The 25,623-nt window shown below is 42.3% G+C and overlaps 4 protein-coding genes and 1 long non-coding RNA gene across 10 annotated transcripts in view; 4 read left to right on the forward strand and 1 right to left on the reverse strand.

The window, feature by feature from the left end:
• The window catches only part of LOC138207088 (plakophilin-4-like), a 35,125-nt gene extending 26,191 nt beyond the window's left edge, over positions 1 to 8,934 (forward strand). For all 3 annotated transcript variants that reach the window (XM_069164107.1, XM_069164106.1, XM_069164108.1), the window contains exons 13-23: positions 1,071 to 1,254; positions 2,375 to 2,492; positions 2,717 to 2,911; positions 4,158 to 4,331; positions 4,781 to 4,931; positions 5,819 to 6,011; positions 6,129 to 6,213; positions 6,610 to 6,727; positions 6,867 to 6,998; positions 7,147 to 7,220; positions 7,415 to 8,934. In XM_069164107.1, the coding sequence (XP_069020208.1) occupies positions 1,071 to 1,254; positions 2,375 to 2,492; positions 2,717 to 2,911; positions 4,158 to 4,331; positions 4,781 to 4,931; positions 5,819 to 6,011; positions 6,129 to 6,213; positions 6,610 to 6,727; positions 6,867 to 6,998; positions 7,147 to 7,220; positions 7,415 to 7,672 (1,682 nt within the window). In that variant the 3' untranslated portion in view covers positions 7,673 to 8,934. The remainder of the gene's footprint in view (positions 1 to 1,070; positions 1,255 to 2,374; positions 2,493 to 2,716; positions 2,912 to 4,157; positions 4,332 to 4,780; positions 4,932 to 5,818; positions 6,012 to 6,128; positions 6,214 to 6,609; positions 6,728 to 6,866; positions 6,999 to 7,146; positions 7,221 to 7,414) is intronic.
• Positions 8,935 to 9,660: 726 nt separating this feature from the next.
• On the forward strand, positions 9,661 to 10,585 carry LOC138207163 (uncharacterized). Its single transcript, XR_011179005.1, has 2 exons — positions 9,661 to 9,791; positions 10,438 to 10,585. It is a non-coding gene; the product is annotated as an uncharacterized lncRNA (long non-coding RNA).
• A 1,805-nt stretch (positions 10,586 to 12,390) lies between these two features.
• LOC138207035 (cyclic AMP-responsive element-binding protein 1) lies at positions 12,391 to 18,002 on the forward strand. Of its 3 annotated transcripts, none has more exons than XM_069164022.1 (8): positions 12,391 to 12,519; positions 13,508 to 13,601; positions 13,727 to 13,873; positions 14,126 to 14,226; positions 14,448 to 14,587; positions 14,794 to 14,976; positions 15,605 to 15,755; positions 15,853 to 18,002. In XM_069164022.1, exons 2-8 carry the CDS (start codon positions 13,515 to 13,517, stop codon positions 15,995 to 15,997), a joined length of 954 nt encoding a protein of 317 aa, XP_069020123.1. In that variant the 5' UTR covers positions 12,391 to 12,519; positions 13,508 to 13,514; the 3' UTR covers positions 15,998 to 18,002. The 3 variants fall into 3 exon arrangements, with proteins under 3 accessions (XP_069020123.1, XP_069020126.1, XP_069020125.1); XM_069164025.1 differs by lacking the exon at positions 12,391 to 12,519 and adding an exon at positions 12,539 to 12,701; XM_069164024.1 differs by lacking the exon at positions 12,391 to 12,519 and having other exon boundaries at positions 13,410 to 13,601.
• Positions 17,999 to 19,097, reverse strand: mettl21a (methyltransferase 21A, HSPA lysine). The gene is made up of 3 exons (XM_069164026.1): positions 18,920 to 19,097; positions 18,723 to 18,834; positions 17,999 to 18,573 (listed from the first exon to the last, which is right to left on the reverse strand). The coding sequence occupies exons 1-3, from the start codon at positions 19,064 to 19,066 to the stop codon at positions 18,176 to 18,178; spliced, it is 657 nt and encodes a 218-aa protein (XP_069020127.1). The 5' UTR covers positions 19,067 to 19,097; the 3' UTR covers positions 17,999 to 18,175.
• A 666-nt stretch (positions 19,098 to 19,763) lies between these two features.
• Positions 19,764 to 23,956, forward strand: LOC138206997 (cyclin-Y-like protein 1). 2 transcript variants are annotated; one of them, XM_069163958.1, is made up of 10 exons: positions 19,764 to 20,679; positions 20,898 to 20,972; positions 21,060 to 21,094; positions 21,407 to 21,507; positions 21,850 to 21,885; positions 22,149 to 22,200; positions 22,283 to 22,402; positions 22,528 to 22,694; positions 22,835 to 22,997; positions 23,140 to 23,956. In XM_069163958.1, the coding sequence occupies exons 1-10, from the start codon at positions 20,520 to 20,522 to the stop codon at positions 23,254 to 23,256; spliced, it is 1,026 nt and encodes a 341-aa protein (XP_069020059.1). In that variant the 5' UTR covers positions 19,764 to 20,519; the 3' UTR covers positions 23,257 to 23,956. The 2 variants fall into 2 exon arrangements, with proteins under 2 accessions (XP_069020059.1, XP_069020058.1); XM_069163957.1 differs by having other exon boundaries at positions 21,404 to 21,507; positions 23,140 to 23,955.
• The last annotated feature ends 1,667 nt before the right edge of the window (positions 23,957 to 25,623 follow it).

The following is a 25,623-nucleotide window of genomic DNA, read 5'->3' on the forward strand; positions in this document are numbered from 1 at the left end:
CCACCAACTGTCTTTGATAAACACAAGAATAAATAAAAACCAATGACAAGAACATCGCTTTACATTTTTGTAAAGTTACTTTATAGTCTAGATGATCATAATATGTGCCAGATAAATGCAGTTGTTCAAATAAAAATGGCACAAAACTGTGCACCATGTTTTATTGAAATCTGGATAACACAGACACGTAATCACCCAAAACAAACAGCTGCTAGGAGTCTCCACATTCAGATATTTTCTGACTCAGGTCCATCTTTTCCTTCCTGAAGGGGTAACTTCAGGTAAAAGCAGCGTCCACATGGACAAAAAACAGCCTCCAAATGGTAACATGACACATTAAAACCCCGCTGAGATGCGTGTGGGTGTTCGCCTGCCAGCGAGGCTCGCCGGCCGGCTTCCTGGCCGAGCGGCCGGCCTGTGCCGCCGTCTGACTGGCTGGCAGCGTGTTAATCTGCGCGTCGGCTGTTCTGTGGGAGGTGAGAGCGGCGGCGGCGGCTCAAACACTCAGCGCTCAGTGTTGACGGAGCAGATCTCGGCACAGTCCTCGGGACAGATGCTAAGATAATGTGCTTTGGAAACAGGTTGCCTCTGACAGCTCTGCAGCCACACCACACATACTGTTTGATAGCAGCAGATATGAAGCTGTGAGACGCTCTGAGATTCTGCAGAAAACACAGAGGAGAGTCCTGCTTGTTTGAAAAACTTCAGGAAGTTTGGTTTTAAGGCTCAGCTTCAGGGCTTCGATTATTAAAGCTGCTCTTTTTGTTTGTGGCTGCAGGATGTCCAGTTAAGAGCCAAAACAGTGAAGGCCAAATATCTCAGCTTCCTGAAAAAGTGTTTGGTGTAAAGGACAAAGAAGCATCGTCAGTGATTTAACCCAATTTAAAAGGCGATAATAGAATGACAACTGGCTGCAGCTCCCATTTAAAAGTTGTTTTTTAAATGAGGTTGCAGTGTGTGTTCATTTAATTTATGTAACAAAACTTACTTATTTTTTTTAATCGTTTGAAGACAAAGTATTATTTTTACTTTGATTTGAACTGTTGTTTATTGGCTCTGTGCACCGACAGGCGTCCTGTGGAACCTGTCCTCGTGCGACGCGGTGAAGATGACCATCATCCGCGACGCTCTGTCCACACTGACCAACACGGTCGTCATCCCGCACTCGGGTTGGAGCAGCGTTTCTCATCGCGACGAGCACAAAGTGAAGTTCCAGTCCTCCCTGCTGCTGCGTAACACCACCGGCTGTCTGAGGTGAGGCGCAAATCAAATGCACCCCTCACTTCATGTGTCAAGGTGTGTTTCTACTTCACTGTTGAAAGAGTAGAAAGCAGTTTAAGTCCCGACTCGATGACTAACATTTGGAAAAGAGCCTTCCAATTATTCACATGGTCATTAATATGCGTTAGCGTATCAAAGTTAATAAGAACGTTTTCATTACAGTAAATGCCTCTGTTGTTTAAACTGTCCCCAAACCACAGAGATCCACTCGTAATGAAAACAGCCTCTCTGAGCCCGTTGAGCTGCCAGACGTGCCGTTTGCTCATTACATTGATTGTTGTTGTGAAATGCAACGAAGACTTTTGGATTTATCGGTCGTCCGTGCTGCTTTTTTTTTTTCTGTCTTCTTTTCATCTTCATGATTCTGTAAAACCATGGCACATAATCATGGCCTCATAAACCATCCATAAGGAGCTCTGTAATGGAGATTTTATGCAGCACTGAGGTCTGAAAGATACAATATTGGGCTGCAGAGGCAAATGACAGCAAAGTGCGTCTCAAACTCAAAGCCCAGGATGAAGGTTTGTTAGCTACACGTAAAACATGAGATCAGACAGTCTGTCAGATCCTCAGGGTGCAGCACGTGCCAGTGTTGTATTGAAGTTTGAAAATCTGTGAATTGGACGATAAATCGGACTAAATGAGACGAGTCAAACCTGTTGAGTGGAGCCTCCCAGTCCAAGTGGGGCTCCCAATGAAAAGGCAACAAACAACCTGACAGCGTGATCTGTTACTCTGTGCTACGGGGAAAAAACACGTATCCACGGAAGCCTCAAGCATTTCTCCTCACACACACACACACACACACACACACACACAGACATACGTGGTGCTGTAGATTGATGGTATGGAAATGCATTGTGGGAGTTCTGTGCGGTTGTGCAGTCCTCTCATATCAGCTCTCCATTAGCAGCAGGCTGAAGGTTTCAATTGGAGGATCAGCTTCTTCCTTTTCTGTATCCGGGCAGGTTTTAAGCCACCCTGTGGGGGAATCCACACACTGCACTTTTGTCTGAGTTAATGTGTGGCTGTGTGTGGCTGTGTGTGTGTGTGTGTGTGTGTGTGTGTGTGTGTGTTTGTTTGTTTATGAGAGGAACCTGAGCTCAGCAGGGGAGGAGGCGAGGAGTCAGCTGCGCTGCTGTGAAGGTCTGATCGACTCGCTGCTACACGTCCTCAGAGCCTGCGTCAACACCTCCGACTACGACAGCAAGGTGCTGCAAAAACACACGCATGTTTGTCCCAGTGGAGTTATTTTAATGTAACTCGACCCTGACGCAGCTCCTAATCCTGAAATATAATAATCAACAATCACATGAACATTAGGACAAACATTGTAATTTGTAAAATCCACATGCTTTCATCTAGTGCCACCTTCAGGCTCAAACTTTCACGAGTGTAAAACATCCAAGAGTTTAAAAAAATGTTTCCCTCCCAGATCGTGGAGAACAGCGTCTGCACCCTGAGGAACCTCTCGTACCGCCTGGAGGTGGAGATGCCCTCCTCCCGTCTCCTCGGCAACCAGGAGCTGGACACCCTGCTGGGCTTCTCCTCCCCGGCCAAGGAGCTGGACTACCTGTGCTGGGGCAAGAGGAGGCGCGGCAGGAAGAGGGGCGGCTGGCCTGACAGCAAGGTACGACGGCAGGGGTCCCTACATCCCGTTTGGGAGACGGAGAATGTTTCCAGGTCTGGATGTGTGCTTAGCAACTGAAAATACACCAGCAGGAGTCAATGTAATTACATGTTCCCTGAAAGGTGAAGATCATTGAGGAACAATTTGAATTCCTAATTCAATTGCAGGAGTTTCCCTGTGAAGCTTCCTTGTCTGGTTTGTTATTTATGAAGTTTACAAATGCTGCTTTTGTTTCTGTTTAAGTCGATGCGATGGCAATTTTTATTTCTGATCCCTGAACCTGGCAGATTTGAAGAAGCTGGTACCAAATTGTTGTTTTTTTTTTCCATTTTGCTTTGGAAATGTATTATTATTATTAAATGACCTTATGTCTGACTGATACTCTGTTGTCAAAGCCAATACTGTCTACTCTTTTTTGTTGACACTGCTGGTACCAAATTTATCATTTAAATTTGACTGATTTCAAGACTTATGAGATTTTTCAAGTTTTCATCTTCACAGGCCAGAGAACCCTCTGAAAACTGCATATTTGCTATCATGGGAAACTTCTCACGAATAACTGCAATTTGCAAAAGGAAATATGATTTTACAGCAGAGTTTAGAGATTTGTTCTGCAGCTGTGGTCAGGAGGAGTCATCAACGAGGTTCGAGACGAACGTCACTTAACCAGCTTTGTGTTAAAACCTGTGCTGATCCTACAGACAGAGGCCTGGCTGATATGAACGGTCGAGAGCCGCGGATGTTATGTGACATTCTCCAGAATCTTTGACAGCAAACAGGCTCCTTGATGTGACATGACGGATGGTGACCTCAACATTGCAAAAGCTGATTATAAACTAAGAGAAGCTACATATCTGACCAGCTTGCAGGTCTGTTTTGCTTAAAAAGCACATAAATGTCAATAAATTTGTCACGCAAGAGACGCTCTACATCCTCTGTATTAATAAGATATATGTACAGTAGGTCGCTCTCTTTAAGCCTTCATTACCTGATGAATTAATGATTTTGGATAAAGAGATAATTGGAAACCAATTAGCTGGCTAATTAGCATGCAGAGGCCATTAGAAGAATTACACATTAAGCTCTCAGTCGGTTTGTTGCTTTTGTCACAATCGGGGTGGAGAAGCCGACTTTCTTGTATTTTTGTACTTGATTGTTTTGATCCTCAAGAACCAGGATTCGATTATTGCTCTGATCTGATGAAGTGTATCAGTTAAGTGCATGTTAATCTGTGTGTCCTCTGCAGTGGGACGGCATCGGGCCCATCCCCGGTTTCTCCCAGACGCTGAGAGGAGCGGAGCTGCTATGGCACCCGATGGTGGTGAAGCCGTACCTCAACCTGCTGGCCGAAAGCTCCAACCCGGCCACGCTGGAGGGCGCCGCCGGGTCCCTGCAGAACCTCTCCGCCGGAAACTGGAAGGTGGGACTCATCTGTTCTTAATACACTGTTCAGTATGTCGTTCGGTGTGTGAACACAAATTTTGCAGACCCCGTTTCATACGTGATGATTTCATCCTGAATCTTGAAATTGAAACACAAAATATCCAAAAATGGAGCTGGACATTTAAGATCAGCTAAAAACGTTCGCTTCGGAGCGACGAGGTTTTCCTCAAAGTCCATTTTTGGGTTATTCAACACCCCAAAAACTGTTTTTCTGCATTAAAATCCCGTAAAACCTGGCCTCAAATCTCACCCACAATAAATAATTATTATTAAATGAGCAAAAAAATCAAACACTCAAACAGCCCAACATCTGAGTCTAATTCAGCACACTTCAAACCTCTGAGAGGAGCACAGAGGGAAAACAAACAGCAATTTGGGAGATTCGCGTTTGAGGGCTTTTAACTCTGCGTTTGTGCTGGTGTGCAGTTCTCGGCCTACATCCGAGCAGCGGTGCGTAAAGAGAAAGGTCTCCCCATCCTGGTGGAGCTGCTGAGGATGGACAACGACCGGGTCGTCTGCTCCGTCGCCACCGCTCTCCGCAACATGGCGCTGGACGGACGCAACAAGGAGCTGATAGGTGCAAACACACACACGCACACACACGCACACACACGCACACGCACACACACACACACACACACACACACACACACACACACACACAACATCAACAGCTTGATCTCAGCCCCGCTGAGAAACTCAAACTGTGAAAAGATCATCTTCGCACTTCAGTCAGAAACATCAGCAGCTGGTTCGGAGCAGAGTTTTATGATTCATGGCAGTTTGACAGAGACTTCGTTCATTCTGATCTGACCCAGTGACAACATGTCGCCCCCCTGTGGAGAAACAATCAAACATTTGTGTTTTTTCCCATCTGCTAACAAATCAGACAGCAGAGGACAGACAGATGTGTCAACGGACAGGAAATGACATCTAAAGATAATAAAATCCAGAATAAACAGACCTGAACTAAACAGCTTCATGCCTACAGTAAAACTGATTGCCAGTTTGTCATAATTATTCAAGGCTCGGGACATTTTAGAAGCTCTAGTTAAAAGTGTTCCTTGTCTAAGATTTAACTTTCTCAGGTTTGTCTTCAGGCACATTTATCTTTTGAGTTGCGGGAGGCACCACAGAGACCTCTGGCAACTAAAAATGTAGTGAGCAGAGTTAAAAACAAAGTGAGATTTAAACCACAAACATGAATTGTTTTTAATATGTAATGTATCTGTGTGTTGACTGCGCCGCTATCTTTTAAGAGTCACATGTGGAGTCCTTTCCTGCTTATGTAATTATAAATCATCGTGGGTAATAAAACCACAGGCTTTATTATAAAGAACCATAAATAACAGTCTGAGCTGCACAGAGGCTAAAACAAATGTAACCCAGTGAGAAGAGCGTGCAGTGATGTGAAGAGGATTCAGACCTTCGCTAATGAGGATCTGTGTCCTGCGTCTCCTGCAGGAAAGTACGCCATGCGGGACCTGGTGAACCGGCTGCCCGGCGGCAGCCCCTCGTTGCTGTCGGACGACACCGTGGCGTCGGTCTGCTGCACGCTGCACGAGGTCACCAGCCGCAACATGGAGAACGCCAAAGCTTTAGCCGACAGCGGCGGCATCGAGAAGCTGGTGGACATCAGCAAAGGACGGGGGAAAGGGTACGAAGCGGCTCTGTGCAGAAATGTTCCCTCAAACCTCTTGTGTAATTCATCCCACAGCAGAATCCTTGTTTTTCTCTTCATATTTGACGTGCTGTTTGTGTCCTGATGTCGCAGGTACTCGATGAAGGTTGTGAAGGCAGCAGCTCAGGTGTTGAACACGCTGTGGCAATACAGAGAGCTGAGGAGCCTCTACAAACAGGTGAGGACGAACACACACCTGGAAAAGTTAAGACTTTTAAATGCTCTTTTCAGTTCAATGGTTTTTAAAGTTGAATAAGTTTGAAACCATTCTAGAAAATGTAAAAGTTGTTTATGAACCTATAAAGGATTGTAACATCTATTTATTATTCAGGGAATGGTAATACTCCATCAAAACTTTTCATTTATCAGTATTATATTGTGGAACATTTACTGTTTAAACACCATGATACACAATTTACTCAATACTTAAATACTTCCAGCAGCACACCTGATTTGTGTACTTTTTGTGGTTGTATTTTGTATTTGTACATATTTATTCATGTTTAACAACCCTTTGAGGCACACGCACACACGAGAATATTAAAAGTCTTAATGATGTTGATTTTGTGAACAGGATGGCTGGAACTACACCCACTTCATCACCCCTGTCTCCACTCTGGAGCGAGACCGCTACCGCTCTCAGCCGACGCTCCCCACCAGCCCGCTGCAGATGTCTCCCGTCATCCAATCAGGTGTGAGATCCGTCGAGTACAGTCCAACTGACGGGACGCGTTGTGGCTGAAAAAAATATATTCCTGGAAAGGAAAAAAAACTTCTTAAAGTGCTTTGGTTTGGTGATGATTTGTTATTTTTGATGTTGTTGTCCTTCAGGTGGAAGTGCAACATCCTCGCCGGCGATGCTCGGGTTACGAAGACACAGTTCAAACTACCAGAGGGCGCAGTCATCTATGCAACTCGACACGTATTACGGAGATAACAGTTTACACAAACGGCAGTACACAGGTTTGTATCTATTCGCTTCTATTGTGGTGTAAATGGATATTAAGAAACATAAACTTGCAACTTGACTGACCTCAAATTATGGCAATTATATGTTGAAATAGCGAAATATTTTTTGTTCCTGTTTGTGCTTGTGAATTTTTCCCTTCAGGGTCTGAGAAGAAAACCCCGTATTTCATTGGGACGTATTCCTCCCAGTCAGGAGAGGATTTAAGAAGATCCCAGGTAAGAAATGTTACACTTCAGGCACACTGTTGCATTAAAATCTTCAATCTTGCCTTTTTTTTTTCTCTCTTTGAAGATTAAATTTTCTCAGAGCATATATTATACTATAAGCATCTTATTGCTGTATGAAACAAAGCAGGTTTAAATTATACCGTTTACAAGTTCAACAAATCACATTGCTGCCCCTCTCCCAGCACCCGGAGCCATTCTACGACGAACCCGACAGGAAGAACTACAACAGCTACAGAATGTACCTGTCGTCCCCACAAGGCTACGGCGAGGAGCCCTACGAGGACGAACCGGTCCACCTGACCCCGTCGTCCCCCGACGGCTACGCCAGCCAGTCGCTCCGATTCAAAGCCAACACTAACTACGTGGACTTCTACTCCACCACGCGGAGGCCTTCGAACAGGGCAAACAAGTTCACGGGCTCCCCCGACTCTTGGGTGTAGAACCAAAAACAGACACCGTGTGCGTCGAGCTTTCACCGTGTTGGCCGTCTGTTTCCGTGGGTGTTTGTGTGTGGAGAGCGCATGTGGGCGAGTGCACCGCGGTTGCTGGAAAGGTTGCGGACGCATGTGAACGTGTGTGCATTTGTGTAGAAAATGTGCTGAATGACCAGGGCTCGGTTTGCAACGTGCAGCTTTTGACTAAGTCAGACTGTAGGCACAATAATCCCAATAAGTACGAAGCAGTTCTTTATTTTTAATTTTCATACGAAGAAAAATAGTTTGTCAGGGTCCTGATTCTGAAAAGGTGAAAGTTTTATCAACAGTTTTATCAACAGTTTTATCAACGTAATGCATTAGTGCGGTGCGGGCATCCAACTGGAGTCGTCTTACATTACACATGTTCAATTTTAGGTTTGGTCATGGTTTTGTCCTGACTTTGATCATTCTTCACTGCATATTTTAAAAAACAAACATTTTCAACCTTATCTGCTCGATTAAAGGCGCCGACTTTGCGTATTTTCTAGTTACAGAAATGGGCTTAGTCAAAAGGTGCTTTTTGAAAAAAAAACACAAAAAAAACCAGCCCTAACTTTGTTGTTTACCAGAGTGTGTTCATGTCAACGGATTTAATTTTTCTCTGCAGTAAAAGTGTGCAGTGTGTTGGCTTTATTACATAAATATCGTCTGCCAGCATCATTGTGAATGCGAGAAAAGGGACTTATTGAAGGTAAGAATCCTGTTAAGAGACCACATCTGGGGCAAATACCATTTACCAGTAAATAAAACCACTACGCTTCTCCAAAAAGGATTAAAAAAAAAAAAAAAAGCTCTTAAAAATTTACATTGTTAAATAGTATTTGACCCAGGTTTGTAGAAGAGCATCCACACTCTCATGAACCTTTAAAGACTCAGAGAACCAGGGTTACACCAGTAACCCTTTGCTTTTCTGTACTGTTGGCCCAAAGTGCAGTATATCATAAACTATGTGGGGGAAAAAAAAAAACGTGAAAATCTATTTGTACAGATACAATGGTTTAACCGTCCTGTTACATTGTTGTATTCAATATGTAGAACTTTATATGTGATTGTGTGAAGAAGATTTTTCTATTATTTATTGATAATTTTTATTAATTTACTCGTGACCTGACCAAAATACCCCATCTGTCTGTTCTGTCCAAAACTGATGATGATAATGTGCAATGTTACAGAGGGAAATATATGTATAGGGAATTAAAGATTATATCATGCGGAGACGCCTGAAAGTTGTGGTTTGGATCTTATTTTCACAAAAAAAAAAGAAAAAAAGACTAGTCTCAAAGACGTCTCAAATTGGACATCAATCACTGGATTTGACTGAATGGTTGACATGTTTATTGAGTGTTTTCAGCAAAGTAGGAAACAACATTTTCTTGGGTGGTGGAGTGTTTTGCAGACGGTGAAGGAAGTTGGCCAGAAGAACCACTTTGTTCTGAACTGCTCCCGATGAGGTCTGCGGCTGCGCAGAGGACGGAACAAAGCAGCTCTCCGAAGCGATGGACCTGCTGGAAAGTGCAGAGACGAAAACGTTGAACTGCACGTCAAGCTTCTCGTTTTAAACTCGTTGTATTTGTACTGAACAAATAAAAAAATCAAATCAAACAAAAGCTTAGTGGAAAATGTATTTCCTATAAAAACACAAGCGGTGGTACAATAAACAACAAACAAGCAATAAACCTGGTGTTTAACAGGTTAGTGGTGAACAAGGTGGTCCAACTTAAATACTATTATCCAACCATCCACCACATACCTGCTCTGTTAAATGAGCGACCTCGCGCATGACACGTGACCCAAAGAGCCAGGTGTTTATATAAAGTAATCAATCAGCAGAGCAGAGCTCCGCACAGGTGTAGCTCATCTCCCAGTTTTATCCTATTTTACACCACATGCTATAGTATGGCAGTTTTATCTTATTTTCCCCATCATGTTCCCCTGTTGATCCCAAAGTGTGTCGGTACCTGCGGTTCACTCTCCCGTCCAGCAGGTGGCGGTGTCACATGTTGGCGGAATCAAACCGGAAACGGCGGATGTCAATGTTTGTTTTGGAGGATTCATTGAGGATAATTTTCATCAAATAATGAAGGTGAGCAGAATTTTCTTCATCTGCTGTGTCTGTAAACATTTTCCGAACATGTGCACGTTAATGTCACTGAGATTTAAGAATTAAAAATATTGGTTTCGTCCACCTTATTGAACATTTAAATGTTCTGCTCTTCTTTCTGTGTTTAATTTTAATTTCTTATGTGTTTAATTATAAATTCAATTTTAGCGTTTTAATAACTTAGAGAGATCATATGTTGAACTTTGCTGACCTGGTGTTTATTTGTGTTACATTCATTTACTCTTAGGATATTTAAAAGTTTCAAATGTAATTGCAAATATATTTTTCCAGAGAAAGTTGGATGCAGTTGAATGTATGTAACTCTGATAAATGAAGGTTGATGCACCTGAAATGTTGTGTTAGTTTCCAAATAAAAAAGTAAGTCAAGTAAGCAACTTCCTTACTTAAAAAATGTTGACCAAATTTAATGTAGTTTTCTTTAAGGGCTTTACAACAGCAGTCGTCAAAATGTCATTTTAATGCTAATTATTTCCAAGAAAAAGTGACTTTTAACAGTGTAAATAGTTTTTTTTTGTGTTTTTTTTTTAGCTCTGGACTCAAGTTCCAGTATTTTTTTTTTTATCATAACTCATAATGTGATGTTACATCAACATGTTGTCATCTGCAGGAATGCAGGAACAAAGCAGCTCTCCGAAGCGATGGACCTGCTGGAAAGTGCAGAGACGAAAACGTTGAACTACACGTCAAGCTTCTCGTTTTAAACTCGTTGTATTTGTACTGAACAAATAAAAAAAATCAAATCAAACAAAAGCTTACCGGAAAATGTGTTTACTATCGATGGAAAGGAAAAATGTGTCTCTTCCTCTTGTTTGCATTGTGGCTGCGGAAAGTCTCAGGCCCTGAAAAGTTTCCTTTGTTTTCTGTCTTATTTGCAAGTGATTCTTTCCAAATCTAATTGACGACTGTCTTGTGACCTACAACCAACTCTGTACTACCATACAAAAACAGGTACAAAGGGAATGGGGGTGAAGGTCAACTGTTTGTCCCACTTCATAAAAGCTGAGCAGAGCTCCTACAGGTGTAGCTCATCTCCCAATCAGCAGAAAAACAATGTTTTTGTAGTACATACTTTAGTATGACTTTTTTTGCACAACACACAAAATCACCCTGTCCTGGTATCAAACCCTTTTGACTGTGAAGCAACGGTGGTAGCCACTGCACCATCTTACCACATCTACACTAATGTTTTTAATTGTTTTTTTTAGATCATACCATAGTGTGACTTTTTTGAGATTTTGGACGACGTGCCATAAGTATGACTTTCATTCATTTTTGTGTAACCCAGTTCATTGGTGCAGTTGTCAAAGCGTTGTCGTCTCGCAGTGCAGTGGTCTCAGGTTCGATTCCAGCCTGGCACTTTCAATGTGGAATTTGCATGTTTCTGCATAAATGATAACCTAAAAGTAAAGTACGTCGTCCTTAATATGGACGACTAAGTTATGCATGTTGTAATGCATATAGTCTATAATCTAAAACCATTGTCATGCAATGTAATCATGCATGTCGTCGTAAAGCAATAACATGCAATCCACCACAAACAAAGTTCCAGAGCCCCATCGAACCGAGAGCCTCTAGATTGTGAGATGACAACGCCAGCTTGCAAATGTACCGATGTCCTGACTTTAGTGCACGCCTTTCTGACTTACATGATTTATATGACTTTAAACATGTGATGGAAAACAGCACTGTGGTGCAGTGGTTAGTGTTGTTGCCTCCCAGTCGGACGGGTCCAGGTTCAATTCTTAGGATCAAACTGTCATACTACAGCATGTTGTCCAAAATAGGATCAAACTCTCATAATATAACATGTGATCCAAAATAGGATCAAACTCTCATAATATAACGTGATCCAAAATAGGATCAAACTCTCATAATATAACATGTGATCCAAAATAGATCAAACTCTCATACTATAACATGTGATCCAAAATAGATCAAACTCTCATACTGTAACATGTGATCCAAAATAGATCAAACTCTCATACTATAACATGTGATCCAAAATAGATCAAACTCTCATACTATAACATGTGATCCAAAATAGGATCAAACTCTCATAATATAACATGTGATCCAAAATAGATCAAACTCTCATACTATAACATGTGATCCAAAATAGATCAAACTCTCATACTATAACATGTGATCCAAAATAGGATCAAACTCTCATAATATAACATGTGATGTAAAATAGGATCAAACTCTCATAATATAACATGTGATCCAAAATAGATCAAACTCTCATAATATAACATGTGATCCAGTATACCATAAATACTGTATTTATTTGACCTAATTAAGGTAACCCGATCTTTAACTTCATATAAAGTTGTTTTTTTTTATCATTATTTTATTATTTAATTAGACACAACGCTGCGCATGCTCTGATGTTTTAAAAAAAAAAACAACATCGGGCGTTTTCCTCGGTGACTTCCGTGACTTCCCCCCGTCCCCCCCCCCTCCTCTCTAGTCTCCTCGGCAATTTCCGTGACCTTCCGGTTCGATCCGTGTTCCCTCGAGTCCTTTCGGCGGAGCCAACTTTTCGCTGTCGTCGTCTCCCTCGTCCTCCTCTCCGTGTTGTTGTTCTCGGTGACGCGACGGAGGTGTAGCCTGACGCGGTCTCTTACGTGTCGGTCTGAATAAAAGTGGAGCTCCGTAGACCCGGGAGTGACGAAGCGAGTCTGTGTTGGTAAGAGGATACGCATCCGATGTTTGCTAAACAAGATAGATGGCCGCGCAGAGTTATGTGCGCCCAAATATCCGCACAGAGCCAACAAAGAGATCATGGCGGCGGCGGTGGTGTTGCAGAGGCTCACAAAATGAGTCAGTCTCTGCAAAGGCTCGCTGGCTCGCAACACAACCGAGACATAGGTATTAATATGGGAGTGGGCTTGAGTCTTTTTTTTAATTTTTTTTTTTTTTTAATATATATATATATATATATTTAAATAAATATAGAAATAAGTCACAGAAGCAGTTAGTAACGTTGCAGCTAATTTATGCAAAAAAAACAACAACAACTGTTTGAAGTAAAATGGACTCGGAGGACTTTGTGGAAGTGGGGTGTCCGAGTTGCAAAGAAAACTGGCAAAACAATGCATGCAGACATTTCCCTCCATACGAGCTCACGGTTTAGCAACTTAGCGGTGCCAGTCGGTGCAAACGTGAGCTCGGGACTGCACAACAAAGCGACACGAGTGGTTCAAAAAAAAAAATAAAAAAAATAATGGAGTTGAAGTCGAGCAAAATTTAAGATTTATTTCATTTTAACTGCAAAAAAAAAAAAAAACTCAATACAATCCCATTAGCTTTGTTAGCATTCTGCTCAAGCTACATGCTAATTGTGTGTCGGTATTTATTGTGCAGTGATCCTCGGTGAAATGTCAACAAATGTTTTTTTAATTCACATTATGCCGCCGAGCGTTGAGGATGCACAAATCAGACCGAGTTGCGCAATAAAACTTGTAAATGAATTTGAATTTGAGGCTTAGCATGTTGAAGCTAAGCCACACCCTCCTTTTTTTTTTTTTTTTTTTTTTTTTTTTTTTTTTTTAAGAGATCAACAAGCAAGCTGTCGATAGAGCACAACTTCCGGACTACTCACTGTTTTTTACTTTTTTTTTTTTGTTGGTAAAATGCTATATGTACGAGTCAGAAATTTGTCGTTTGTTTTGCAGATTTTAAATGACCATGGAGGCTGGTGCAGACACACAGCAAAGTGGTGAAACAGCTGTCTCGGAGTCGGAGGTGCAGCAGATCACCCTGGCGCAGGTAATCCTTCACCACCCTGGTAAATACATGTACACCGTGCAAGGCAAAGCTGCGTTATTGCCAGAGGACTGTTTGTGACTTTGCACACAAAGCAGCGTGTGATTGTGAGGTGTCGTGGTTTGCAGGCTACCATCGCAGCCGCCCAGGTGTCATCCAGCGGTCCCACAGTCACCCTAGTGCAGTTACCCAATGGTCAAACAGTCCAAGTGCATGGTGTGATCCAAGCTGCCCAGCCTTCTGTCATTCAGTCCCCGCAAGTCCAGACAGTACAGGTGAGAAGAGTCTTTGCGATGTGTTTTATTGCACAAATAATGATCACTAAATACCGACGCCTTTGACGGGAAATACATTTCCTGAAATCATCAAAAGTAAACTGTCACAATGCAAAATCACTGCCGAGCGCAGTTGGCGTTCATATTTTAATGACACAAATTGCTGTAAGTTATTGTTTAAAAAAAAAAAAAAAAAAAAAAATTTTTGTCACGAGTCGAATAAAAAGTATTATGATGCCGATTCTTTTGTAGATTTCGACTGTTGCCGAGAGCGAGGACTCTCAGGAATCCGTAGACAGCGTGACAGATTCCCAGAAGAGGAGAGAGATTCTATCCAGACGGCCTTCTTACAGGTCTGTGTGACACCTCACAGCAAACATTATCTATTTGGTCTGTGTTGCTTTTATCATTGGTCTGTATCACATGTCTGATGTCCAATAATATTGCTTTTGAACAAAAATATTTAGATTCACCTGCTTCCAATTGAAGTAGAAGCCTATTTACATCATTTCTACGGGTTGTTTTTAAAAATGTAAATGTTGGCTGAGATTGCTGTGATTGTTTCCCTTTGCAGAAAAATTCTGAATGACTTATCATCAGACGCTCCAGCAGTGCCACGAATTGAGGAAGAAAAATCAGAAGACGACTCAGTCCCCGCCATCACCACAGTCACCATGCCCACTCCCATCTACCAGACCAGCAGTGGCCAGTACAGTAAGTACTGTTGGTTTTTATTGAAATATGTAGATGGTGCTGCAATCAGACAAAAGTCTTTTTGCTTTTTGTAATAATGATACAAGGATGATCGTCATCTTTTTAACAACCTTAGTTTTATGTTTCTATTCAGTTTCTATGTCCGGATGTAGTATGCAACACATTTTTTGAGACTAATTCTAACACCTGATGATATCTCCCTGCAGTTGCCATTACCCAAGGTGGAGCCATTCAGCTGGCCAATAATGGCACAGATGGAGTGCAGAGCCTGCAGACACTCACCATGGCCAATGCTGGTTCAGCCCAGTCTGGTGCCACCATCCTGCAGTACGCTCAGACCAGCGACGGGCAGCAGATCCTAGTGCCCAGCAACCAAGTAGTTGTACAAGGTGGGGAAATGATTCAACATAATGTTCTGCTCAATCATACCTAAAGTGAAGGAATTAGTTTAGCGATATAGTTTGAAAATGAAACATCACCCAAGACAATCCATGAAGCGGTGTCACGTGAATTTGTTTTAAGTTCTTGATGGAAAAAAAGGATTTGTTCCTTCCTCTCGTTTACATTGTGGCTCCGGAAAGTCTTGTCAATCAGGCTCTGAAAAGTCTGGGTTTCTCTCTTTATTTGCGAGTGATTCCTTTTGTTTTACTTTCCGCATCTAATTGACGACTCCCCTGTGTCCTTATCGACAATCAACTCTGTATTACCATATGAAAGCAGATACAAAGGGAATGGGAGTGACTGTCAATTGTTTGTCAATTGTATAAAAGCTGCCCTATTTAGAAAAGGACAGTAGAGGAGTACTGCTGAGGAGGACTGGGGCGAGCCAGGCTGGGGCGAGGACTGTTGGGGAGGACTGCTGGGTGGAGCACTGCTGGGTGGAGCGCTGCTGGACACCTCTCTTTGAGGGTGCATGAAGTTGCTCCTTCTTGGAAGAATAAATGTCCGATGTGTTTGATTTTGAACCAAACCTCCTGAGTAATTTTTCTAACAGTTCTGTTTGTCCATCTTTGTCAGCTGCCTCTGGTGACGTCCAGGCTTATCAAATCCGCACAGCCCCCACCAGCACCATCACCCCTGGAGTCGTCATGACAACTTCGCCTGCACTGGGCACGGGAGGCACTGAGGAAGTCACACGCAAAAGGGAGGTCCGACTGATGAAAAACAGGTACGTGTATTGTGAGGTTGAAGGTTGGTGGATAATCGGGTCGCACTTTTAAAAAGCGCTCTAGCCTATCATCTACTTTGTTCTTTATGTCACACAGAGAGGCAGCCCGCGAGTGTCGTAGGAAGAAGAAGGAGTACGTCAAGTGTCTGGAGAACCGCGTGGCTGTGCTGGAGAACCAGAACAAAACCCTCATTGAAGAACTCAAAGCTCTCAAAGACTTGTACTGCCACAAATCTGAGTAGAAGCGTCACCGAGCGCCTGCCAGGAGCTCGACAGGCGCCCGTCTGTCCCCATGTACAGAGACTCAGCACAGAGCCATGCATCTGGATGCCACGCCCCCTTTTCTACGCTTTAGCTTTCTTTTTAAAAACTGCTGAAAAATCTGTGAAGTGACTCACCAGGAATAGAAAGAAAAACACACACCCCGTCCCACTTCAGCAATTTGAAATCCTCTTCCTCTTGGTTTCCCAGGGTGAGGCATTATTCAGAATGAATGTGGAGGAGACTACAACTATACAGGGTCCTTGTGGTGAAGTGACAAGACTGTTCTTGTTTTGTCGCCACCAAGGGAAGCATTCCAGTCACTGGTGCCTCGAACTGGGCAACATCACCAGCAACGGGGAGCTGACCGCAACCACCAATGATGGAACTTTTTCACTTTATCTCCGAGACGCTCGGATCATTTGGAGAGGTCTTCATGTGCGACGTTTGTATCTGTATTTTTGCGCTGTTGCATCAACATGTTACTTATTACTGCTTTGAACTGTAGATGGGCTGTATCTTGGACATTTTATCTTTGAGCTGTGTTTTGGTTTATCATGTATCAGATTATAGGCTTCCATAATGCCATTGACTTTTTTACTTAAATTTACTTTGCCTTTATACGACATGAACAAAAAGCTAAACGTTAAGTTGGGATGTAAAATGGTTTTCATGTTACACACACACACACACATACACAGCGAAAACCCTGTCGCATTAGCTTTCTTTCTTTTTTGTTTTTGCTTTAAAGACACAATAATCAAGAAAAGGAAAGATCTCCATATGAAAGATTCTATAATATTTGTAAGTGTCTGTGATGCATGTCCGCAAACATGTTACCACGGATCGCTGATTTTTCTCCCAAAACCGTGGACAGAATGATGAAAAGAGCAGACTGGGTGTTTGATCCTAAACAAACTAGCAGTTGTTTCCTGCTAAAAAAAAAAATACTGCTCTCCCTAGTTAACAGTTAACAAGACCCTCCGCGTTATATTCCTGCAGTAAGACAAGTGGGTATAACATGAAAATGAGCCACTGCTCATTCCTCAGAAAATATACTGTAAACAAATACTGGTAACCTTGAGTGATTTCACACACACAAAAAAAAATTTGATGTAACTTTTATTTTCATCCATATTTTTTGTACTATGAATTTTTTAAAAGTTTATTTTATTGTTTCCTGGGTTCTTTTTAAACAAAAACCAAAAATAATGAGCCTTAATTGTTATGCAATGAAAGAAATCATTTATCTGCATATTTCTAAACAAATTTTGGAAACGCATCACTGGTATGTTTGTGTATTATTGTACTGTTCTTGAACATGAAATGTCCCCATCTTAGTCTAAACTATTCCTGCAGTTTGAGGTTACGTTTCGATTCCAAATCTGACATACAAAGGACCTGTCCATTTGTGGCATCAGCAGAGTCTGTCTCTAAAGTCTGATTATAGGATTACAATGTGGCATGTGCACTTTCCTTGCATTTACAATCCTACATTTCACATGATACAACAGCACGGCACGAACGGGCAAAGCTGGACGGTGCTGTTACCCGAGCTGCCTCTAAAAAAGTTTAGTTGAGAACACGCGGTTAACTGGTGATTAACCAAGCGTCCCAAGAGTGACTTGTTGCTACCAAGTATGTGTCCAGACGTTTCTTGTTTGGTGGAGCGTCAAATCTCACCGAGTACAGTTCGATTGCACCTATCCAACATCTGGCTAAAGGATTGTAAAGTGCGACCAAATCAAAAAGAAAAAATTCACGGTGAACAAAATGGATATGTTCATGATAATGGAATGCCATATTGTATTCTTTAGGTATTATGTATAGTCATGAAATAGTATGCTTTTTTTTTATGTTGCTTTTCAGTCATTTTTTAAATTCAATTTCTAAATGTCAGCACCAACTTGTATAATACAGTGCATTATGTTAGAGCTATTCAAATATTACATTTTTGGCAGCTGTTAATAAATGTGTTTCTGGTAATCTTTGATGATTTTAAACCATTTTATTTGATTGTCATGTGAAACAAGTGAATCAGAAGGCAGTTTTTAAAGCTGGCAGTATTTTTCGGGTGGCATCGTTCCATCACAACTTTTCAACGTATTGTAGTTCAAGTGGTCCGAGAGAAAACTTTTGCGCCTCTCAACTTCTGTGGGTCACAAATCCTGCCGAGGTACCATTTTAGAAGCCTTGTATACGTGGATGTCCCTTTGTTTGTCGTAGTGGACCTCTTCCACCCTGAACCGCTGCTTGAGCATGCTCAAGAAGTTTGTATCTCGCTCGTAGCGAATCTTACAGGCCAGCAGCACCACAGTGGTGCCTGAACACAAGTGCTCCAGAGTCTGCAGCAGAGGCACAAACGTGTGCTCCAGGTAAACGATGTCCGCGCCCAGCACCAGATCAAATCCCCCGGCCGAGTAGCGCTCAAGGCCCTCACCCCAGGTCAGCTCGGACACGGCTGCAGATCCCTGGGAGTCCGTGGGCAGGTTTGCCTTCACGTTGGCAGAAAGGAAGTCCAGAGCAGGCTCTCTGTCAGTGATTGTCACTTGGGCACCTAGACAAGTTGAAGAACGTGACATTGCAGAATCATTTTTTAAATAAATATGTACATGCATTTATTTTTGCCATCTTTCAACAGTATCTTTTGGAATTTTACTCTTCAATCTCACAAGGCTTATACATGGTTAGTAGTGCTCCACTCACCCAGCAGGGCTGCAACGATGCCCACCAATCCAGTGCCAGCTCCGAGCTCAATGGCCAGCTTCCCCTTTAACTCCACTTTCCCCAGCTCCAGATACATGCACATGACAACTGCCTGCAAAACAAACGTCAGATGCATTTTAATCAAACATTCAGTCATTACTGAGCAGAAGTATTGTCGCCACTATTGTGTCCCTTACTGCATCCCAAACCACTGCTGCTACCCCGAGCTTCTTCCAGTCCTGGGCAAGATGCAGGTCGTGGTTGGCAAACCGAAATTGTGCTGATGAGTTGTGGAGTTTGGAAAGCGCAGGTAAGAAATCCTCAACATAAGGAACGAGAGCCATGCTGTAAAACACATCGAAATTTACTGCGTGTCCTTACACGCATGCGCTGTGCCGTTCTTCTTCTTTGCCTTTGCAAGGCTGATTTTCTGCCTCATTACCGCCATCTTCTGGAGTTAATTATTTTTTCTTCATTGTCCGTGTCTCCCTGTAATACGTTTCATCGTCCACCTTTTCTCCCAAATATAAACCCAGTTTTACTCCATTATTATTTCAGAAATGGCTATTTTTGTAAGCCTACACATTGTAGTACAACGGAGGCTTCTCTGTTTTTTTTTTTTTTTATTTTTTTTTTAATGTTTGTGAAATGTACCCAGCCCATTCTTAATTAAATTAATTAATTAAAACACATTAATGAGCAAATTTCAGCCAATCGTGTAACAGCTGCGAAGGGGGCGTGGCCTGTGGAGGTCCGTAAAGCTACTTATACGCAGCTGCAACACAATTTCCGTTTCATTTGAGGTCCTGCATTGGAAATAAAAGACGAGACATTAACTCAATGTCTTTTCTTTCTTCTTCTTTTTTTTTTGCTTTTTTTTTTTTGCTGCATAAATTTGAACCATAATAAATTCAATCGGTGAAATTCGTCGGTGCAACTTGACATCCAGATTCTCCTGGAGACGCACATTGGGGACTTTTACTTTGAAACGCGCTCCTGTGGAAGTTTTACCTCTGAACTTCACCAGCTCCGGTGGATTTGGACATCCAAAGACGCGTCTCCTGCAAATGCGACGAGATGAACGCTAACGTTGGCTGTATTTTTCATACCCGCCACCTTTGCGCGTCCTTACTTATCTCCAGACTTTTTGCCAGTCGGTGAATTTGACGCTAGAAAAAAAAAAAAAAAGAAAAGAAAAGAAAAAAGCCTTTAATTGTGACAGAGACGTCACCTGCAGGGAGAAAATGCTGCCGAAGGAGCCGAGAATGGATTGAGGTGCAGGAGCTAGCTTTAGTCGGCTGGCCATGGAGGGAGGTGGAGGAGCTTGTGACTTTGGATTGTGGGACCTTGCTGTGTTTTGAAACGAGGTGAAATTAGTTCCTCACCGTCCCAAAAACGTTTCTTGTCATTGTTGTTGAAGTGAGCCGGTGCAATGCTGCGCACACGCCCTGAATATGTCAGCTGCCCTGCACATACCGCAGAAAGCCTCTTGGCTGTGGTTACATAGATCCCTTCTTCCACTTTGATTGCTCCCTTTCTATACTAAGACATCATAATAATATCATTGGAGTCACTCGCATATAAATTTAATTTAGAAGCAGGACCTACCAAATTAGAGCGAAGCCGGTTTTGCATACTTTGGTGTGTTTAGCTGCCCCCCCCCCCCCCTTTATTTTTTTTTGAAGATTGAGGTTAAAGTAAGTTGCGGACAGTCTGCAGCCCGGTGCTGTCACTTAGACCGGGAGGTGGTTGTATGGGAAGCGGTGTCGGCTGTGGCAGGACTGTTGTAGGTCAACGATGGGAGGCTCGGTGTCCTGCTGCATCTCCCCTGGAGAGAGTCCCAAGATCCTGAGGAGAGAGGTGGAACTCGAGGAGTGTCCCATCACCACCACCGAGGACGTGAGCGAAGACACCGGGACCTACCTGCAGCACATCAGCGACAGGGAGCTCCCTGATGGTACGTGATGATCACTTTGACAGCCTTTTTTGGATTTGATTGATTGAAATGACCCTCAGGCTATGCAAGTGTTTAGTTGCACACTATTGAAGTACGTTTGAAAGCTATTTTTTTTTTTTTTTTTTAAAGTTGAGCAGTAAATCAGCAGCAGTGTCTTTTGGATAAACATATATTCTGTGTCGTGTAGTTGTATACAAACACTTTCTTGCATCCCACAGAACTGGCCCAAGAGGCCAACCCATCAGACCACCCCAGAGCCAGCACCCTCTTCCTCAACAAGTCCCAGACAGATGGTCAGTATTTCTCTGTTGAAAGTTTTTTTTTTTCTCTCTCTCCTATGAAACTCTTCATCTCAATCTTTTTTTTCTTTCCCCTCCCAGTGCGAGAGAAAAGGAAAAGCAACTACATGAATCATGTAAGTGAGGAGTCTGCATGTGCTTGATACTGTTTGTGCTCTCTCTTTTTTTTTTTTTTTAAATATGAGTTTCTTCTAATCTGTGGAAATCAGAAAGGAACATGCACATTAGATCCAGACATGGCATTTTTTTAATTTTTTTTTTTTAATTTATTTAAGAGGGGTTTTGTGCTATAAATGCCTTAACATAAATTATTCAAGCTTTTCACCCTTCCCTTTTTAACTCGGCAACATTTGAGAGGTGAACTGGCTTCTCTCCAGGTTGGTGGGTGTTTTGCTTTCCTTTAAGCACTATCACTGTTTCTATAGCAGACATCCCCTGGGCGCCTTACTAAAAAGTACAGCTCCTGCTCTACAATATTCATCGACGACAGCACGGTCAGCCAACCCAACCTTAAGAGCACCATCAAATGGTAATTGACTTCACCTCAGTCTTCTAAATATCTCCACACAACAAGTTTACATCTTAAATGTTATTGTTGTGCTTTCTCCTATCAGTTGTCAGCGGTCTTTTTACACAAAATTTGTGTTGGAATTTATATGTTTGAAGTCTAAAAGATAGTCTGTGGTCAGCACTGCCTTGTCGTTTCAGTTATTTTAACAAATCAAATGTGACATTTCCTGCACTGCTGAACCAAACTATGAACATGTGTTTCATTAGTCAAATGATAACAAAGCTTTTGTTTGGTGCAGAAGAGTAAAATCACATCTAGTGGTTCATGGTTTGTGTTTTTTTTTGTGTGTGTCTGTTCCAGTGTTGCATTGGCCATATACTATCACATAAAAAACAGGTAGGAACAGTTTAAAATATTATCATCAATGTCAGCTTCTATAGGTGTTGTTTGATACTTACTGTGTGTATTCAGTTAGGAAACAAACATTGGCACAATAAGCTCTCAGTCAGTCAAATAATTAATAAGAAACAGCTTTAACATGACATTGAGACGGCAAATGAAATAATGAATGGATGGACGGACAGATAGATCATTTACTACAATGGGATAAAAGTCATACAATATGCACATCTAATAACGGCTTGTTAATGCTCCTGCAGAGATTCCAACCGCACGCTGGACATATTCGATGAGAAGAAGCACCCTCTGTCGGTGAGCTGAGGTGTTTGATTACATGAAGCAGTGATATTTACTCTTCTGTTGGATCAATGACGATGGCTCCTCTTCCCCACAGCGTGAAAAGATTCCAGAGGACTACTCCGTGGTAGACCCAGAACATAAACTCATCTACCGCTTCATAAGAACGCTCTTCAGCTCTGCGCAGCTCACTGCAGAGTGCGCCATCGTCACTCTGGTGAGTTTACACAACAAGAATCTGACAAATGACTATAAAAAAAACAAGAACATTCAGAACCTCTTATCTCTGGCACCGTCACATGTATATCGTCGGTGTGAACGCGTGGTTGTGTCCCGTGTTAGGTGTACCTGGAAAGGCTGCTGACATATGCCGAGATGGACATTTGTCCTTGTAACTGGAAGCGCATCGTTCTCGGTGCCATCCTGCTGGCCTCCAAGGTCTGGGACGACCAGGCGGTGTGGAACGTAGACTATTGCCAGATCCTGAAAGACATCACCGTGGAGGACATGTGAGTGTCACTTTTTATCCATGAAAGTACTGCTCACTGAACAAAAGACAGTAGGGGAACCTGTCGCACTACAAATGTCGTAACTTTGCCAGATGAGATTTTCTTTTTGCCATAAAAGTGATGAGTTCTGTGTTGTGCAGGAATGAGATGGAGCGTCACTTCTTGGAGCTGCTCCAGTTCAACATCAACGTCCCAGCCAGCGTCTACGCCAAGTATTACTTTGATCTGCGCTCGCTGGCTGACGACAACAACCTCAGTTTCCCTCTGGAGCAGCTCAGCAACAAGCGCGCCCAAAAACTGGAGGTGAGCGAGTCCGAGGCTGCGTTTACACTTCAAATTCTGTTTTATTTCCACTGAAGTGATGAAGAACAGTAAATCTGCCTCAGCATCTCTTCTTGTTTTGTTGTTGGGTAGTAACAGTTTTCACGTTTGATATTTTCTCAAGGCTATCTCCAGGCTGTGTGAGGACAAGTACAAGGACCTGGGTAAATCTGCCATGAGGAGGTCTGTCAGCGCAGATAACCTGCTTGGCGTCAAGAACGCCCAGGCTGTGCTGTCCTAAGCCTGCGATCTTAAATCCTGCGAGGAGGTGGAACAACAGGTTTGAGGCTACAGGACATGATGCCACATTTTTTGAGAGACATTTCCAAAGTAGATTACATTTAATATCAGCAACTGAAAAGTGTCATTACATAATGTTAACTGTCTGTTTTGGGGAAGAACAAAAGACCAGAAGTTTACCATCCAATATAACTAAAATATAATGTGTTCATTACGTGGAACTTCAGCGTTTTGCCTATAGAGCATGGTAATATGGTGAAAAAAAAAAATCTGCAGACATTTTTTAAAAGATGGACGTCTACAATTGGAAGGAATCAGCATGAAAATGCTTCCTGAAGCCACACAAATTAAGGACCTTGTCTTCTTCTTCTTCTTCTTCTTCTTGTTTTTATTTTTATTTTTTACATCAGCCGATCTTTGGGGGAGTAATATCTGCCCCCGGCCCTCTTCTCTCCACCAACCACATCCCGTCTCCTGTATTCAGACTATGACAAACTGTCTTGAACTACCCTGTGGCGTAGTTCTGCACACGGACAAAGAGTAGACTTTGTTTTGCTTACTATGTAGGCCCCTATAGCTGTGAAATGTACAAGACTTTATTTAATTCTAATAAATTTCACTCGCTGTTTAAAGTTGAGGCTGCTTAGGTGGGAAAAAAAACGTGTCATGGTGTTTTTTTTGTCTGTGGGAGATGCGAAGTCCCTCGAGAGGGGTGAAAACAAACCGTGATGGCCACAACAATTAGCGGTGGATATGAGTCACCTTGTTCGCATTAAAAAAAAAAATCTCGTGTACTGTGGGGTTCATCATCTTCTACAAAAGTGCCCAGACCTCACATTTACCTTGAGTTTATACATTTTAGGTGAATTTAACAGCTTTACATGATATATGTATCTGAATAGATTTTATCATATACATTTTTATTTCAGGAAAATGATTATTCGTGCAGCTAATACTGAATCCATCAGTATGAACAGTCAATATAAGTTTAGTTTATCACTGCAGTTGTTTTCAGTTGTCCTATCTTTTTTCCTTTTTAGTCAGAATTTTCTGCAAATATGGCCAGCAAAACAATAGAAAAACAATATCGAAGCCTTGCATCCTTTCTTTTCAGGAGGAATACTTCTCTCTTCATCTCCTGGCAACCGTTCCTCCTCCCTTCTCTCCACAATTTCTCTTCAACGTCCTTGGACAGAAAAATCTGCCCTGATTGCCACACTTTCTCTTTCAAAGCTGTATTTATAATGACATTTTGTATCTGTTGAGGCTGCTTTACGTGTCCCCTATCAGCTGGTAATGAAATGCTTCATAAACACCTCTAACATATAATAGAAGTAATAGTGTTACACATATATTTATACAATCCCGCCTGACTTAATTATTAGCCATTACTGTAGGTGACTTGTTAAAGACAGAAACGTTTGTCCTCAAAAAGTGTTATTCTTGTAATTATTGGCTAAAAATAGTTTGAAATATCTTCTTCTTTTTTTGCAGTATACATCCTGAGCCATTATATTGCCTCAATGTCCTTTCTCTTTTTACAGCTCAACTAAGCTGAGAGGCAGCTGGTTTCAAAATCGTAGTACCCATTCGTGACCACAGGGGGGCAGCGCTGCAGCGTGTGAGGCGGCTGACCTGACTGCAGGTGTGAGATTAGTCCGTGTGTTAATGCGACATCCTCCTGACTCTGAGCTTTGGTGCAGCTCGCTTGTATCATCGCCAGACTGGAGGATGGAGATGGACACAGCCTGGCCTCTTTAATGTGAGGGATAAGGTCTTGCAGATGATGATTTGCAAAGTGTTATTGATGGTGTAATTCTAAAACGACATCAGTGACCAATAGGCCACTGAAAAGCCATGTTGGAAAATATATATTCATCTTGAAGTTAAAATTTCCATTGAGAGAGAAAAAGACATTATGGAAGAACGGATTAATTTCAATTAGATAATTCCACTGAAGTATGTTAAGTGTGTACATTTAGGCACAACATGCAGATTTGTTTGTTGTATGACTCTAATTTTAGTGCAGGTTTGTGTTTCCAACATTTAGCACCCTCAGTGCAATGAGTATCTGCATCCCGTGGAGCTCATATTACTGTGGGTGCACGAGAACTGTCATAATCCGAAATGAATAGTGTGTGTGTGTCCTGTCGGGATCACAGTGCCAGCGCAGCTTCATTAATCTCTCAGCATCATGGGACTTGTCTGAACTCTAAAAGAGGGCTAGAGAGAACAAGCTGCCCCCCGGGGAGTCACTCCGTTTACCCTCCACACACTCGGGTCACTCTTCATATCACACACTACACCACTGTACAATGTCAAAACCACTGCTGCTGATCTGCACAGAATGTGTGTGCTGTGCAATATG

The sequence above is a fragment of the Embiotoca jacksoni genome, unplaced genomic scaffold (genome assembly GCF_022577435.1).
Source record: "Embiotoca jacksoni isolate LCO1_2020_lvr unplaced genomic scaffold, fEmbJac1.0.p SCAF_30, whole genome shotgun sequence".
NCBI lineage: Eukaryota > Metazoa > Chordata > Actinopteri > Embiotocidae > Embiotoca > Embiotoca jacksoni.

Excerpts from the sequence above, each read along its gene's own strand:
- LOC138206997 (XM_069163957.1), top strand. The coding sequence starts at position 20,520 with ATGGGAGGCTCGGTGTCCTGCTGCATCTCCCCTGGAGAGAGTCCCAAG. Across the intron at positions 21,886-22,148 it reads TACTATCACATAAAAAACAG|AGATTCCAACCGCACGCTGG; the intron begins GTAGGAACAGTT and ends ATGCTCCTGCAG. Across the intron at positions 22,695-22,834 it reads GACATCACCGTGGAGGACAT|GAATGAGATGGAGCGTCACT; the intron begins GTGAGTGTCACT and ends TGTGTTGTGCAG.
- mettl21a (XM_069164026.1), bottom strand. The coding sequence starts at position 19,066 with ATGGCTCTCGTTCCTTATGTTGAGGATTTCTTACCTGCGCTTTCCAAA. Across the intron at positions 18,835-18,919 it reads CAGCAGTGGTTTGGGATGCA|GCAGTTGTCATGTGCATGTA; the intron begins GTAAGGGACACA and ends TTTGTTTTGCAG. Across the intron at positions 18,574-18,722 it reads CATCGTTGCAGCCCTGCTGG|GTGCCCAAGTGACAATCACT; the intron begins GTGAGTGGAGCA and ends CAACTTGTCTAG.
- LOC138207035 (XM_069164022.1), top strand. The coding sequence starts at position 13,515 with ATGACCATGGAGGCTGGTGCAGACACACAGCAAAGTGGTGAAACAGCT. Across the intron at positions 14,977-15,604 it reads CAACCAAGTAGTTGTACAAG|CTGCCTCTGGTGACGTCCAG; the intron begins GTGGGGAAATGA and ends CATCTTTGTCAG. Across the intron at positions 15,756-15,852 it reads GTCCGACTGATGAAAAACAG|AGAGGCAGCCCGCGAGTGTC; the intron begins GTACGTGTATTG and ends TATGTCACACAG.